This window comes from Callithrix jacchus, chromosome 12 (assembly GCF_049354715.1).
Source record: "Callithrix jacchus isolate 240 chromosome 12, calJac240_pri, whole genome shotgun sequence".
In the NCBI taxonomy this organism is placed as follows: Eukaryota; Metazoa; Chordata; class Mammalia; order Primates; family Cebidae; genus Callithrix; species Callithrix jacchus.
The window spans coordinates 45,814,406-45,830,667 of record NC_133513.1 but is presented as its reverse complement, the minus strand read 5'-3'; the positions used below and the strand labels follow the sequence as shown (position 1 = coordinate 45,830,667).

Below are 16,262 nucleotides of genomic sequence, written 5' to 3'. Positions count from 1 at the left end.
CTTCTCTGTTCTAACACATATTATCATGATAATTCAGTTCATGACCTTACACTCACATAAATGGATCAACTGAACATTTCTCACACTCCATTCTGTTTCCCCCAGATGCAGTGGACTTTTTCCTTTGTTCCTGGGTGAGAAGTCTTGCTGCTTCTTCCCCAGTAGTTTAAGGCTTTTTCTTCAGAGGACAGGAGGAGGCAGGAAAGTGAGAGACTTTACGTTTGTCCCAATGCGGCCTTTGATCACCTCCTGCCTACATGTGCCATTAAGGGGGAGCTTTCCCATATTTTTCACTTAAACACTAGGTTGAGGCCCATGTGGAAGAGCTTGCTGTTGTGCTAGTCCACATTTGGCTTTTAAGCCGACATTAAAATGTTAGCTTATTACTTCTCCTTATGGTGGTCATTTCTGTCTCGTATGCTCAGCCAAAAGAGAAACCGTAAATGTCCCATCTCTCCTTGGAGGGGCTTGTCTCCCTTTGGAATTTGGTCAACTTGGTTGCCTTATAATACCAGCTTTCTGAATGGGCTTATGAAAGGTTATGATTTTGAAGATTCTCTGGCTCTTCCAGGCTTTTAGGTAAGAGTGATATTAATTGTAGCTTTTTACATTGAAAATGGCAATCTGACCTTCCTATAAATGGAACCACACCATTTTTACTCTTAAGTCTCTGGAGTCTGTTTATAGGATTCTTCATATAAATGGAACCACAGCAGTTTACTCTCAAGTCTCTGGGTCTTGTTTAAAGGATCCTGTTACGTTTATCTGCATTGTTACATATAGCAATAATTAGGTCTTCATTGTCATGTTGTATTCTATTATGTAAAAACTACTGCTAATGTATGTAGTTCTTTATAAAACGTTTAATGTTTAGGTATTTACTGATTGTCATGTACTGAGCAAGGTTGGGGTTGAGTAATGTGTTCTGGTGAATCAAACCCAGTATGTGCCATTAGTGAATTTATGGTCTGGTAGTCTTCCATCCATGTTAATGTTACTCCTGTTACTGTTCTCCCTGATGCTGGAGCTCCTACGGCCCTGTCCTTTCTGCCCATTTACTTTAATTTAGGAAACTTTGCTCAAACAGCTCTTATATAGACTGAAATGTTAAATGTTTTCTTGCTGTGATTTGACCCAGTGTTTGTGAAATGCTGTACTTAGTTGTTATACCTGTCTACTATTTTAAAAGGCAGTATATGGCTTAGTATTCATGTAGTTTGGCATGTGTCATCTTTTCCTAGCCGTCTGCACATTAATGACATTTGCATGCCCTACACGTATTTGAGTTTGTGTTTCTGTGCCAACTGGTAAAATTTGGAGGGACAAATTTTTATGGTTTGGCCAGGGGAACTTCTGGTTTCTCTTTATTTCTTAGTATTTTTGTTTTTTAAATTGAAATTTCAGGAAGTAATATACATTGGATCTGTATAATAACCTTATTTAATGTTGTTAAACCACAAATTCCTTTTGAGCCTAACTTTTACAAGTTACTTCGAACTCCATTTAAGTGAGCGAAAATGAAGTTGTAGCTGGAGAACAGAAAGGTCAAATTGATATAATAATGAGGCTTTGTGTTGAGCATGGCATGTCCTCTTTAAAGTCTTGAAGAATCTGGAAGTAAATGCACTGTTTTAAACCTTTACTTTGGCTAAAGTTGTCAATTTTGCTTATTTAGTTGCTATCATCAAGCCTTTGAATCAACTTATGCCACAGATGACAGCCAGGAAATGTGAAAGGGGATAGGAAAGAGGTAATTGAGTAACATAAGGTTAAAAAAAATCACTTTAAATTCTGACCTAGTTATCTGAATGTGAAAGCAGATTTCAGAAGAAACTGCTTATACATGTAGTCAATAGTATTGTTGTTAAGTTAATTGCTCTTGTACTTAGTAGCAAATTTATGTCTGTTTAAATCTCTAAAATGCAGACCATTTATACCTTGTAAAAAATTATTTGAAAAACTGAAAAAAGAAAAGTGAGTGGGTGGTTTTTCAGATGATGAGGTAACGGATATGAAAGGAATTTGAAAAGTAACAGCTCTTACTGTTCTGCAAGATGTCTGTAATTAATATCTAGGCCTTTTGCAGTCTTTATGCTTCTCCTCTGACACTAGCTATTCAGTCCCTTTTTTCATTCTTGTCCCTTGCTGTCAGTAAGCTTCTCAGAATACAGGCATGCATTGCTTAATGAACGGGATCTGTTCTGAGAAATGCCTCCTTAGGTCATTGTCATTCTGTGAACAGCATAGAGTATACTTACATAGACCCAGATGGTATAGCCTACTACACACCTAGGCTATATAGTATAGTCCCTTGCTCATAGACTGCAAACCTATACAGCATTTTACTGTACTGAATACTACAGGCACTTGTGATACAATGGTACAGAATTGTTTATCTAAATGTAGAAAAGTTACAGTAAAGGTAGTATATAAAAGAAAAAATGGTATACTTGTATAAGGCACTTGAATGGAGTTTGCAGAACTGAAAGTTGCTCTGAGTGAGTCAGTGAGTGAGTGGTGAGTGAATGTGAAGGCCTAAGACGCCATCGCACACTAGGGTAGACTTTATAAACACTGTACACACAGGATACACTAAACATGTAAAAAATAAAGTAATTGCATTACAGTGTTACAATGACTACCATGTCACTATGTTATAGGAATTTTTCAGCTCCACTATAATCTCATGGGATCATTGTTGTAAATGTAGTCTATCATTGACTGTAACATCATTATGTGGCTCATTGACTGTATTTCATTTGTCATGAAGGCGGTTTTTATTGGCCCTGGAGTCAGGTAAACTTGAACCTGAATCTTCTTTGACAGTGTATGAATTTGTAACTTTAGACAAGTGTATTAGCCTCTCTGAATCTTGGTTTTAGCTGTTTAATATGGGATGAAATCTACTACTTTATAATGTTATGAAGATTAAACAATTAGGATGAAGTGGTAAGCATGGTACCTGTCATGTAAGTGCTTAATAATATTTGCTTCTGCTTCTCCCTTATCCAGTTGTAGATTCCTTTTAAAAGCAAGAAACCTGATTTACAGTTTTTAAAGAGGCATTTATAAGTAGTTTTAACCTTTTTTTCTTTTTTTTGGAGACGGAATCTCTCTGTTGCCCAGGCTGGAGTGCAATGGTGTGATCTTGGCTCACTGCAACCTCTGCCTTTCATGTTCAAGCGATTCTTGTGCCTCAGCCTCCCGAGTAGCTGGGATTATAGGTGTGCATCACCATGCTCAGCTAATTTTTGTATTTTTAGTAGAGATGGGGTTTCAGCATATTGGCCATGCTGGTCTCAAACTCCAGACTTTAGGAGATCTGCCTGCCTTGGCCTCCCAGAGTGTTGGGATTACAGGCGTGAGCCACCGTGCCTGTCCTGAAAAAAATTTTTTAAATATGAAATACCAATACTATAAATGTGCTATACTTTAAAAAAATTGTTTTTACAGAAATTAAAAAGACTCAGATATTTCCAAGTACTATACCAGATATTAGTCTTAGTTCACCATTAAATTAAAGCTCACAGATGGTATTAAAGTGTCTCATAGTGTAGCAGGAGCGGCAGCGAGAAACAGAACTCTCGAACAGCAAATGGGGAAGGAAAGGGTTCATTCCAGCTGGGAACCAAGCGATAATTTGTCTAAACTCAGCTCGTCCAACAAAGGAAGGTTCTGCCTTTATATAGGCTTATACTCTAGATATTATATGTGGAAGAATCTTAGGTTTTATAACCTTAGAAATCACATATGAAAGAGTTTCGGGTTTACAGTTTTAGGAATCACATGTAAAAAGGATTCAGGTTTACACTTTTAGAAATCACATATCAAAGAGTTTTTGGGTTTACAGTTTTATAAATCACATGTGAAAAGGTTCTGGTCTCCAGATGGAGGTTTGAGCTTGTTTTAAGTAAAAACACTGTCTTCCGGAGAGTTTCCCCAATACCAAGTTTGCTATCTACAGGAAGGGGATTCAGGAGGGGACGGTTACCCAGCCTTTTCTTCTATTGAAATATAGTGTGGAAGTCGAGGAGGAGGTGATTCCAGATGCCTGGGTCTCCTTACTCAATAGAAGATTATATCATTAGATGATGTAGGCAACATGGTTTTTTCAAATTGTTAATAAATGCATTTTTTAGACACCTAACAGATTACAAATTAGGTAAAGTACATGAAAGACAGCATGGCTACCAAAGTGATTCAGACTCACAATGTCTATTTTACTTCAAAAGTATAAGCAAATTTAAGGGAAAGTTTCATGAACATTTGAAGGCAGTAGGTAGGTCATCAAATGAAGTGATAATATTCATAATGTAAACTTTATATTGGAGCTGTCAGACTAATTTATCTTAAGACCAGAGTTCAAGGTGATTGATGTCATTTTTGTTGAAATTATTTGCACATTTGGAAATTAACAATTATTCTTCACAGAGAATAGCACATTCAGATTCTAACATTATCCTTTTCCCCCACAAAGTGTTACAGTCACAAACACTAGTAACAGTTTATCTATTTTTCGGACTCATCTTGTGCCTCTAAGTTATTAATACTTAAAATGCTTTTGGGAGATAACATGTATTACCCTCATCTTAGGCAGGAAAATAGAGGTTTAGAGAAGGGAAAAGATAGAATTTTCTTTCCATGGTCTACTTGTGACAGGCAGGGAAATGTTAAAGCCTTTCTGACTCACGGGCTCTTTAATCTTTAACATGTATTTATTGATTTGCAAAATTACCCTAATATGTAATATCATTACTAGTTTTCTTATGTTTATACTGAACGTGGTTGTGAGTATAGGAGTATGTTTTATTTCATTACCAAAAATGAAGAAGACAGTTGTGTGGCATGGATATTGCCACTGTCCTTTGCTCTGCTCCTGGCAAACATTGCTGCTTGATCATGTGACTACTTCAGAAGCTAGATTTGACCTCAGAATTCTTTTATTTTTAATGTTAATTTATTTTTTTTAAGTTTTTTTTTTTTTGCAATGGAGTCTTGCTCTGTCGCCCAGGTGGTGATTTTGGATTTTGAGTATAGAATCTTCAAAGTGGTCTTTAGCAAAGGCATAGAAGATAGAAAGTGTAGGATGGATTTTGGGGAATGACAAATAATGTATCTTGGCTTCAGTACATAACAAAGATAAGGTAGAAGCAAATAGAGTAGCTTGCTCCCTGTACAATGGGTTTTGGGTTTTATTTTGTTGTTCCTGGTCTCACACATGGTTTTTAATCAGTAGAATGATGTGATGTAGATCTGTGCTTTAAGAAGATAACTCTCGAGTTTGAATAGAAGTAAGGTTGGAATCTTGACATAAATGTAGGAATCCTTGGTAGTAGTATAGGAAAAAATGATGAGCATAAGAACTAAAATTCTGGAACGGAAATGGTGAATTTAGAATAAATTTTAAAGATAAAATTAATGTGATTCCTATAGGGTTAAGTTATCCCTAGAGTCCCCAGCATTTTTTGGGGATGGTATTTAGTAATTTCGTCTGTATATTCCAAGTTAAAAAAATTTTTTAAAGGTGATTTATTTTTTGTCTGCTTGTATTTCTGGAGAATTTTTTTTTATCCTTGGTATTTCATTAACTAGGATAAATATATATATATATATATTTCCATCTGTGATTTGGTGTATGTTTTCTTTCCTTGTGTAGATTTTTTTCACCTTTATTTTTGGTATATTTTCTATTATATCCTTCTGCCTTTTCTCTTTCGTTTAATTAATTATTGTACTTCAAAGATACTAATCATCTTTCAGTTCAGCCTTTGTCCTAGATTTTTTTTCTTTTGATATCTTTGTTTTTTTTTTTAACTTTATTTTTCTTTTCTTTCTTTCTTTTGTTTTTTATGATACAGTGTCTTGCTCTGTCATCCAGGCTGGAGTGCAGTGGTGTGGTCATGGCTCACTGCAGCCTCGACCTCCCGGGCTCAATCTGTCTTCCCGCTTTAGCCTCCTGAGTAGCTGGGACAACAGGTGTGTGCCACCATGCCTGGTTAATTCTTGTATTTTTTGTAGAGATGAGGTTTTGCTACGTTGTCCAGGCTGGTCTCACACTCCTGGACTCAAGTGATCCACCATTTGGCCTCCTCAATACTCTTGTTATCTTGAGATTTTTCTCCTTGCCATTTGTTTAAATCTTTAGTTCTTTTCCTTGCTTTTTTTTTTTTTTTAATTCATTGTTCTTCTTAATTTGGCGTTTCCTTAACGACAACGTTTTTCTTTTTACTTTACTTCTTTTGTCTTTTTATTTTGGGGCTTTTCTTTTATTAGACGCATGTTCTTATTAGGTTGCTCTGTGTTATGACAAACTGTTTATATGGTTTTATGGTCATTTCTTTTTGTCTTGCTCAGGCTTAATTTGGATACCTAGGTCAAGACTTTTCTTTTGCCCTTCTGTGACCCTATGATTTCCCATCTAGTTAGATTGTGTTAAATGTCCTATACCTGTCTCAGTTAATACTGCTGAGGGTATAGTATATTTCTATTTGCTTCAGATCCTTCCTTAAACTCAGTATAGGGCCTTAGAAGTTGGCAGATCCTGGTGATGCCTCTGCCTAAGTTTTGAAGCCTCTGTGCTCAAGATATTTTCCTCAACTTCTCTAGGGCATGACAAATGATATTTTTCTATCCAAACAAGGAGGTATTTCTTAACATTTTCAAAATTTTTACTTCGCCTTTCTTTCTCACTGCTGCTTGTAGGCAGTAATCAGGCTACTAGTCATACTGTATCATACAGATTCTTTTTCTGTCCACTACTTTTTAAAGTTTGTAGGTTCTTAGCTTAAGTAGCTTTTTGTATTATTGTGTGTAGCTGGTGGGTTTTCTGGTAAAAAAAAATCATACACACATATGTATATACGTTTATATCATATTAGTGGGTAACAGGTTGTTCTTTAGTTATTTTTCACTCTACCATCTTTATTTGAACATTTGTGTACTTTTCTGAATATTTACTTTTGACATAACTAATAACACTTATGTATTATAGGAACTCTACTACTTAGGCTAGGGTTGACTTGGAATCAGTTGTTTTATAAATTAAAAAATTGGCCGGGTGTGGTGGCTTATACCTGTAATGTCAGCACTCTGAAAAGCTGAGGTGGGTGGATCACCTGAGGTCAGGAGTGGACCACCCTGGCCAACATGGTGAAACCTCGTCTTTACTAAAAAATATAAAAAATTAGCAGGGCGTGGTGGTGGACACCTATAATCCTAGCTACTCAGGGGGCTGAGGCAGGAGAATCACTTGAACCCGCTAGATGGAGGTTGCAGTGAGCTGAGGTCATACCACAGCACTCCAGCCTGGGTGACAGAGTGAGACTCCATCTCAACAACAGCAACAACAACAAAATTTAAAAAATTTAGCTCAGTACAGTGGCTCATGCCTGTAATCCCAACACTTTGAGAAGCCAAGGTGGGAGGATTGCTTGAACCCAGGAATCCAAGACCAGCCTACACAATGTAGCAAGGCCCCCACCTCTATAAAAAAGTAAAAATGGTGGCATGCATCTGTAGTCCATCCTAGCTACTCAGAAGGCTGTGGTAGGAAGACCACTTGAGCCCAGGAGTTTGAGACTGTAGTGATCTGTGATTGCACCACTACATTCTACCTGGGTGAAAGAGCAAGACCATGCCTCTTAAAAAAACAAAATTAAAGACAATGTCATACACTACATTAAAAACATCAGTGACCCTAAGGCATTTTTAAATTTCCATTTTTCCCTTGTTTGTGTTTTTACAGAATTCTTATATAATTACAGTGAGCATATAGTCACCATATATTTTTGTTACTATTAGGGCAAAAAAATTTTTTTTTTGAGACGGAGTTTCGCTCTTGTTACCCAGGCTGGAGTACAATGGTGCGGTCTTGGCTCACCGCAACCTCCTCCTCCTGAGTTCAGGGAATTCTCCTGCCTCGTCCTCATGAGTAGCTGGGATTACAGGCACGCGCCACCATGCCCAGCTAATTTTTTGTATTTTTAGAAGAGACGGGGTTTCACCATGTTGACCAGGATGGTCTCAATCTCTTGACCTCCCAAAGTGCTGGGATTAATATTTCTAGCTCATCTTTATAATCTTATTACATGGTATGTCATAATTTATTAAAAAGTTACTCAAATAGAGGACAGTAATGGTTTCTAGTTTATGCTCTTTTGTGTGCATTGAACCTTTTTGTTTTTGTAGTTTTGTGTTATATTTAAAATAAATTCAAGTTGTGTACGGTGGCTCATGCCTCTAATCCCAGCACTTTGGGAGGCCCAGGTGGGTCTATTGCTTGAGGTTAGGAGTGCAAGACAAGCCTAGACAATATAGTGAAACTCTGTCTCTATGAATGTTTTTTTAAGTATTAGCTGGTTGTGATACTGTGTGCCTTTAGTCCCAGCTACTCGGGAGGCTAAGGTGTAAAGATCACTTGAGCCAGGTAGGTGGGGGCTGCAGTGAGCCGTGATCATGCCACTGCACTCCAGCCTGGGTGACAGAGGGAGACCTTGTCTCAAAAAATAAAATAAAATAAATTGTGTAAGATTAAGATTAATGTACAAATCAACTTTATTAAATTTTTGTACTTCTCACCCTGGCACTAACTGTAATGTGTATTTATATTACTGGATGGAAATTCTTTTGAGATAGTTGCCTAAAATGACAGCTTATTACTCAACACTTGATGCCAAAATAATTTTTTTGGTACTGTTATGTTCTTCATCTATATACTTCTGTGGCTTAAGTAATTAATGTTTTTCAGATGTCTTCCAGTTTTTATAAAATTATATACATTAAAAAAATATATGTTCTTTTAACTTTTATTTCACTGACTTTAAGGGAACAGGTGATTTTTGGTTGCATGAATGAATTGTATAGTGGTGAAGTTAGATTTCAGTGCACATGCCACCCAAACAGTGTACATTGTACCCTTCTACATTGTGTAGTTTTTAAAAAAATCTCTCATCTTCCTCCCACCATCCCTCCTTCTGAGTCTCCAGTGTCTATTATACCTCTCTGTATGCCTTTGCATAACCAGAGCTTAGCTCCCAACTATAAGTAAGAGCATATGGTATTTGGTTTTCCATTCCTGAATTACTTTACTTAGAATAATGACCTCTATCTCCATCCACGTTGCTTCAGAAGACATTATTTCATTCTTATTTATGGCTGAGTAATATTCCTTGGTGTATGTATACCACATTTTCTTAATGCACTCATCAGTTGATGGGTAATTAAGTTGGTTCTACATCTGGCAATTGTGAATTTTGCTGCAATAAGCATACATAATGCAGCTGTTTTTTAAATACAATTTTCGTTTGGGTAGATTCCCAGTAGTGAGATTGCTGGATCAAATGGTAAATTTACTTCTTTAGAAATCTTCATACTATTTCCCATAGAGGTGTTACTGATTTATATTTCCACCAGCAGTATATAAATGTTCCCTTTTCATCACATCTATGCCAATATCTATTGTTTTTGGACTTTTTAATAATAGCCGTTCTGGCTGGGATAAGGTGATATCTCATTGTGGTTTTAGGATTGTTTTGTCTAATTCAGTGAAAAATGATGTTGGTATTTTGATATAAATTGCATTGAATCTGTAGACTGCTTTTGGCAGCATGGTCATTTTCATGATATTGATTCCGCTAATGAATGAGTATGGGATGTATTACCATTTGTTTGCATTGTCTGATTTCTTTCAGAAGTGTTTTGCACTTCTCCTTGTAGAGATCTTTTACTTTCTTGGCTAAGTATATTCCTAGTTGGTTTTTTTTTTTTTTTTTTTTTTCAGCTATGGTCAAAGGGATTGAGTCTTGATCGTTAGTCCTTCTTTGTGTGCTACTGATTTGTGTACTTCGGCAACCTGTGACTTTACTGAATATATTTATCAAATCTAGGAATCTTTTGAAGGAGTCTGTAGGATTTTCTAGATATATAATCACGTCATTGGCAAACAGAGATAGTCCGACTTCCTCTTTCCCAATCTGAATGCCCTTTATTTCATTCTCTTGCCTGAGTGAACTGGCTATGGCTTTCCATATGTTCTTATTTTTAAAGGAGAGACTATTATCCAAAATGAAAAAATTACTTGGATTGGAAATTGGAAGAAGTACTCTGAGAGAATTACTTTTTATATCGTCAAATTTGGTAGTTTGATTTTATTATTTCTGGATTTTGTGGTCATGATTCATAGCATACGTTCATAAAAGTTAAAAAAAGTTCTTTATTTTCTTCCAACATAAAGTTATTAATTAGTACATTCATTATTTGCTAGGAGATCTATAGAAATCATGAGTAGCTTTTGGGCTTTTCTGCATATAAAAGTATAAGTATCATATTATGTAATAATTCAAGTAATTATCCTTATTTAGTAATGTTTAATGTACTTCTTTTTTCACTTCACAGATTCTGTCAAATTTTAAGAACAAATGCACCTTATAGCTCATGGAAGAAAAAACACAAATCAAGACATTTTTGGGTTCCAAGTTGCCAAAGTATGGATCAAAATCTGTAAGAAGTACATTGCAGCCAATGTCAAATGGGACTCCTGTTAATTTATTAGGAACTTCCAAGAATAGTAACATCAAAAGTTACATCAAAAATAATGGCTCTGATTGTTCATCATCTCATTCATTTAATTGGAGAAAAAATAAATACCAACTTTGTGCACAAGGTGCCGAAGAGCCTAACAATACTCAAAATTCACGTGATAAAATAATTGATCCTGAAAAACTTGTTCCTACTCAAGGAATGTTTGATAAAAATGGGGTAAAGGGAGGTTTGAAAAGTGTTTCATTATTCACGTCAAAGTTAGCAAAGCCATCCACTATGTTAGTGTCATCAACAGAGGAGTTAAACCAAAAGTCTTTTTCTGGACCATCTAATTTGGGTAAATTTACCAAAGGCACATTATTAGGAAGGACTTCATATTCTTCGGTCAATACTCCAAAATCACAGTTGAATGGATTTTATGGAAACCGGTCAGCTAGTAGCATGCAAAGGCCTAGAGCAAACTCCTGTGCCACCGGAAGCAGTTCTGGTGAAAGCTTAGCTCAGTCCCCAGACAGTAGTAAACCTATTAATTGTGAAAAAATGGTAAGGTCACAAAGTTTTTCACATTCCATTCAGAATTCATTCCTTCCACCTTCATCTATAACCAGATCACATTCCTTTAATAGAGCTGTGGATCTTACAAAGCCTTATCAAAACCAACAGCTATCCATTAGAGTGCCTCTACGGTCAAGTATCCTAACAAGAAATTCCCGGCAGTCGGAAGTACTCAATGGGAGTGAACATTTGGGGTATGGGTTTAATAGGCCTTATGCTGCTAGTGGAAAGAAGTTGGCTATACCAAATGGTCCAGGTGTAACTTCTACTTTAGGCTATAGAATGGTTCATCCCTCTCTACTGAAATCTAGCCGATCTCCATTGTCTGGGACTATCACAGTTGATGGAAATCAAAATTCACCTGCTGACACATATGTAGAAGAAGATGCTACAGTTTTGGCTGAGGACCGAGCTACTAATAAGGACCAAGAACTGATTGAAAATGAAAGTTACAGAGCAAAAAACAACCAGAGCATGAAACACGATGCTAAAACGAGATACCTGAGTGATGATGTGGATGACATTTCCTTGTCTTCTTTGTCATCTTCTGACAAGAATGATTTAAGTGAAGACTTTAGTGATGATTTTATAGATATAGAAGACTCTAACAGAACTAGAATAACTCCAGAGGAAATGTCTCTCAAAGAAGAGAAGCATGAAAATGTGACACCACAGGATATATTTGATTCCCCCAAGGAAAATGAAAAAGCTCTCAGTAAAACTGATGAATGGATAGACATAAATGTCTCTGGTAAATATTACTAACCTTAAGTTTCATTGCTTTCTTTTAGATAATATAACTGAACTTACATTTAGGATTATCTTCAGATAGATTTCAAGGTACTATCAGTTTTATGGAAGGATGGATCTAGACAAAATTGGAGCAGGGTAACATTTATTTTCCTTGTGGCTTTTGCTCCATACCCCATTTTTCACTGTATCTAAAACAACGTTAATAAAACCACTCTTATCTTTGTTCTTTGCCTGTTATACACAGGCTTATTCCTGCTTAGTATAGACAGTACTTCGAAATTACTTTTCTCCTACTTACCTCAACCAGTGGTATGACATTTATCAAACCATCTCTTAGGGTAGCATATTATCACTATTTGTTAAGAGTAAAGCTGTGCCAAAGGGTAAAATGAGATAATATAGATTATGTCTAATCTGATTGATTTTTTTTTTTTTATTCTAAAAAATTTTTCTTGTTTAGCAATTTTTGTAGATACACATCCAGGGGGAGCTTTATTTATTTTTTAAACTGAAGAAAGTGAAATATTTGTTAAACATTTACTCTTATGTTTGGTTATCCTGTTACTAAATGCTACAGAAAATGTATTTGGTGTGTGTACTCCCCTGAAAATAGAACAAACTGAAGGGATTGGATATAGACATGTGGTATGTCCAGTCCCTTCAGTTTGTTCAGTTTGTCCCCTGGTATAATCAGATAAGTGCATAGAAATGCATGTACAAACCACCCTTGATTGTCTATAGGTCTTCTAAAAGTGACTGCCAGAATAAGTTTATTTCCTTATATGGAGGCAATTATGAGTACCCTACATTATTTAATCTATGACATTAAATAGTGTACACAGAGGAAAAGGAGCTTCCTGGCCAATGTTTAAAAATAAATATCTTGGGAAACATAGGAATATGAGGCTTTACTTACATTTTTGGAAATATTACAGAAGTGAAAGATTACTAAGTAAATTTTCTTTTCGTCTATTAGAAAATATTTCAGTAGGTTATTTTAAAGATTTTGCCTCTTGATGTTTTCATTGCTTAGGATATAGAATACCGTTATGAGTGCTTTTTTTTTGAGCCAGCTTTTTTGCTATGATATATCAAATTATATGTACTTACATTTTTCAGACATGAGAAACAATTATATTTTTGTCAGTCAGTAATCTTTTCTCTCTCTCTCTTTAAATGAATTGAAGACAGGAGTGAATGTACAAAACATGGTTCTGGGAATAATTTCGTTTCACCGGATACAGACTACAGAGCTGGTTCTTCATTTGAACTCTCTCCATCTGATAGCTCTGATGGAACATACATGTGGGATGAAGAAGGCTTGGAACCCATTGGAAATGTCCATCCGGTTGGGAGCTATGAGTCCTCTGAAATGAACAGCATAGTATGTATGGATTTATATACTCTTGGAACATTTTGTTTACCCTATTAGAGAGAGATTTGTGCTATGATTGATTTTTCAAAAAGTTATGAGTTAACTTTACTACTTTGAGAAATGGAAATTCATGTCTCTTCAGAGCCTATTAAATATCTGACCCTAGTAGGAAATAAAGCATGAGAATATATGACATTTGACTTAAATACACTCAACATTTTACATAGATATTTGTCATATGTACATACATATGTACATTCTATATTAGTAGGTTAATCTATGCCAGTGATTCTCAAAGATAGTGGGGAGGAGCTCAATACGAGGTGGTTTTGGTTGTCATATTGATGAGGGCTTGTTGGTATCTAGTGGGTAGTTGGCAGGGATGTTGTTTAGCATCCCACAGTGCACAGGACAGAGACCACAATGAATTATTTATCTAGCCTAAGATGGCGGTAATCTGGCTGTTGAGAAACATTGGCCTGTGCTCTACTGAGTTAACATTGAAGTGCCATCTCTCAGTGGGATAACATAATAAAAGTTTGTTATTTACTCTTAGAAAATCTGTTGTGGGTCTGGACAGCTCTCTAGGGCAGCTGCCTTTAGTGATCCAAGCTGCTATGATTTTGGGACTTGACCATCTTTTGAGGTCCCTTCTTGTCACTATGACAGAGGAAGAGAGTGCCAGAGAGTCTCACATATATAATTACTTGCATTGGCCTGCAAGCAACACCTGGCACTTCCATTCATGATCTGTTGACCAGAACTAATGTGGTCCCACCTAAGTACTAAAGACAGGAAGTGTAATCTTCCTGTGTGCCTGGAAGGCAAGGGAACCACGTATGGGTGTTAGAAGATCTACCTTGAATTTATATGTGTGTATTTTAAGAAACACAACAAGTAATGTAGATAATGTGCCATATAGGTAAAGTATAATTGGTATGTTTAAAGTGACTCATTGGAATTATTCAGTATATAAAATATCATTTTCCAATAGTTGTATGGGAAAATTGGTAGTCTTTGTTGGTATATTAAATTCCAACTGGATTTTAGGCAGTATAATTTTCTATACTCCTATAAATCTTTTATTTAAAAAAGCCATTGTTGCCAGAGGCTTAAATTGCATAAAGCTTTTTTTAACCTCTATCAACACCTTTTATACAACCATTTAATCTAGAGAGAGTATCTTCATCTCATTAGATAAAGGAGGCTCAGAAAAGGTAACAATTTAAGACCTTTGTCTTACTAGGACTTTTAGGCAAACATGATTGACGTGCAAATGAACACGATGTCCAGCAGATGGCAGGAATAAACCACTCAGTACCCGACTGTTTTTAGAAGCTAACAATCTTGAGTTTATTGTTTAATCACAAAATAGCTTTCTCTAAAAGAGTTCAGAATGCATCTGGATTGACCGTTAGTCCTTAAGATCCATGAGTTTCCTCCTTGTTCAGTAGGTTTATGTATATGGTATGGGAAACAACAAAAACATTCATTCTTTGGAACAAGACAGTGTTTCTGATCTAAAGAGAAGACAAAGCCTGAGAAAGGACAGAGAATTGATGGGAAAAGTTGAGAACAGTGTGTTGAGTTCTCCTACAGTGATATTGGAGTTACCGTTTTTGCTTTGAAGTTCTGTGAATTTTTTGTTTTGTGTAAATTTTAGGCTTATTTTGTTAGGTGTGTACCTGTTCAGATTTTTTTTTTTTTTTTTTTTTTGTGAATTTGACTTTCCATCATTATTTGGGGATCTTCTCTATCTCTAATTATGTTTTTTGTTTTCAGACTTCTTTTCCCCAGATATTAATATAACTTACCAGTTTTATTTATATTTTTTCCCTTCTTTTACTATCAACCTTTTTGATATGTAGCAAATAGTTTATTTTGTTAACATTTTCAATTTTTCTTTCTTTTGACTAGCAAGTTCAAGTTTTTTATGTTTGCATTTATTGATATACTTGGACTTTATTCTGCCATCTTATTATTTTTATTTAACTTATCCTTTTTTTTCTGTTTTTCTTTTTTCCCCCCTAAAGTAGTTCAAAATAGTATCTCTAACTTAATCTAAAGACCTTTAGCATATTCTCACTTTTTTTGGTCTCTACAACACTGCTTCTTCTAGTCCAGGTCAAGATAAGGAGCTTTCACTAGAATGTACATCAACAACGGTGTCACTTCTGACACAGCTTAGTTCCACCTACTATTTATTTCTGCTGACATTGTTTTTATAGTAAGTCTTCCTTTTTAAAAGAAACAGTGCCTTCTTGTTCCTTTCAGTCATTTTCTTACTCTGCAAGAACTTTATATAAATGAAGCCATAAGCATGTACTAGTTTATGTCTGGCTTCTTTCATTAATATGTATTTGTGAGTTGTAGTTTCTTTATTCTTGTTGTATCATATTCCTTTATGTGAAAATACTACAACTTATCTTATTGTTCATGGGCATTTAGGTTGGTTCCAGTTTCTAGCTATTAGAGTATGCACTATTGTGAAGATTTTGATGTATGTTTTTATTGGTGAATATTTATTCATTTTTGGTGGGAAAATGTGTATGAGAGAGATTTCTGGGTTATAGGCCATGCTGTTGTATAAAGATGCTGTCGGTTTTTCAACGTGATTTTGCCTGTTTACACTCCTCATTGGCAGTAAATGAACATTCTAGAAATTTCACCTTCTTCTCTATTCTTGGTGCTTTCTGCTTTTTGCATTTTTGATATTCTGGAGTGGGTATAGTAGTATTGCATTGAGATCTTGTCATATTTTTTGATAACTTCTCGCAGAGCACCTTCACATATGTTTATTGGGCAATGAGGTTATATACTCTTGAATCAAGTGTCTTCTGTTGGGTTATTTGTAGTTTTTCTTAATGATTTGTAAAAATTCTTGATATTTTTGGATATAAATCTTTTATTTTGTGTCAATATGTAGACATTTGTATGCATGTGTGTATTTACATTTTATATATGTAGATTATATTCTCTACTGGGAGTTGCTTTTGAAATCTCCTTATAGTGTCTATTGATGATATAACTTACCAATTTT

At 35.5% G+C, this 16,262-nt stretch overlaps 1 protein-coding gene across 9 annotated transcripts in view; it reads left to right on the top strand.

The window, feature by feature from the left end:
• CCSER2 (coiled-coil serine rich protein 2) overlaps window positions 1-16,262 on the top strand; it is a 204,566-nt gene that overhangs the window by 33,705 nt on the left and 154,599 nt on the right. For all 9 annotated transcript variants that reach the window (XR_004731899.3, XR_013524859.1, XM_054242891.2 and 6 more), the window contains exons 2-3: window positions 10,393-11,845; window positions 13,035-13,231. Coding sequence is in view for 7 of the 9 variants with exons in the window: in XM_054242891.2 (XP_054098866.1) it covers window positions 10,432-11,845; window positions 13,035-13,231 (1,611 nt within the window). In the remaining 2 variants the exon portion in view is untranslated. The remainder of the gene's footprint in view (window positions 1-10,392; window positions 11,846-13,034; window positions 13,232-16,262) is intronic.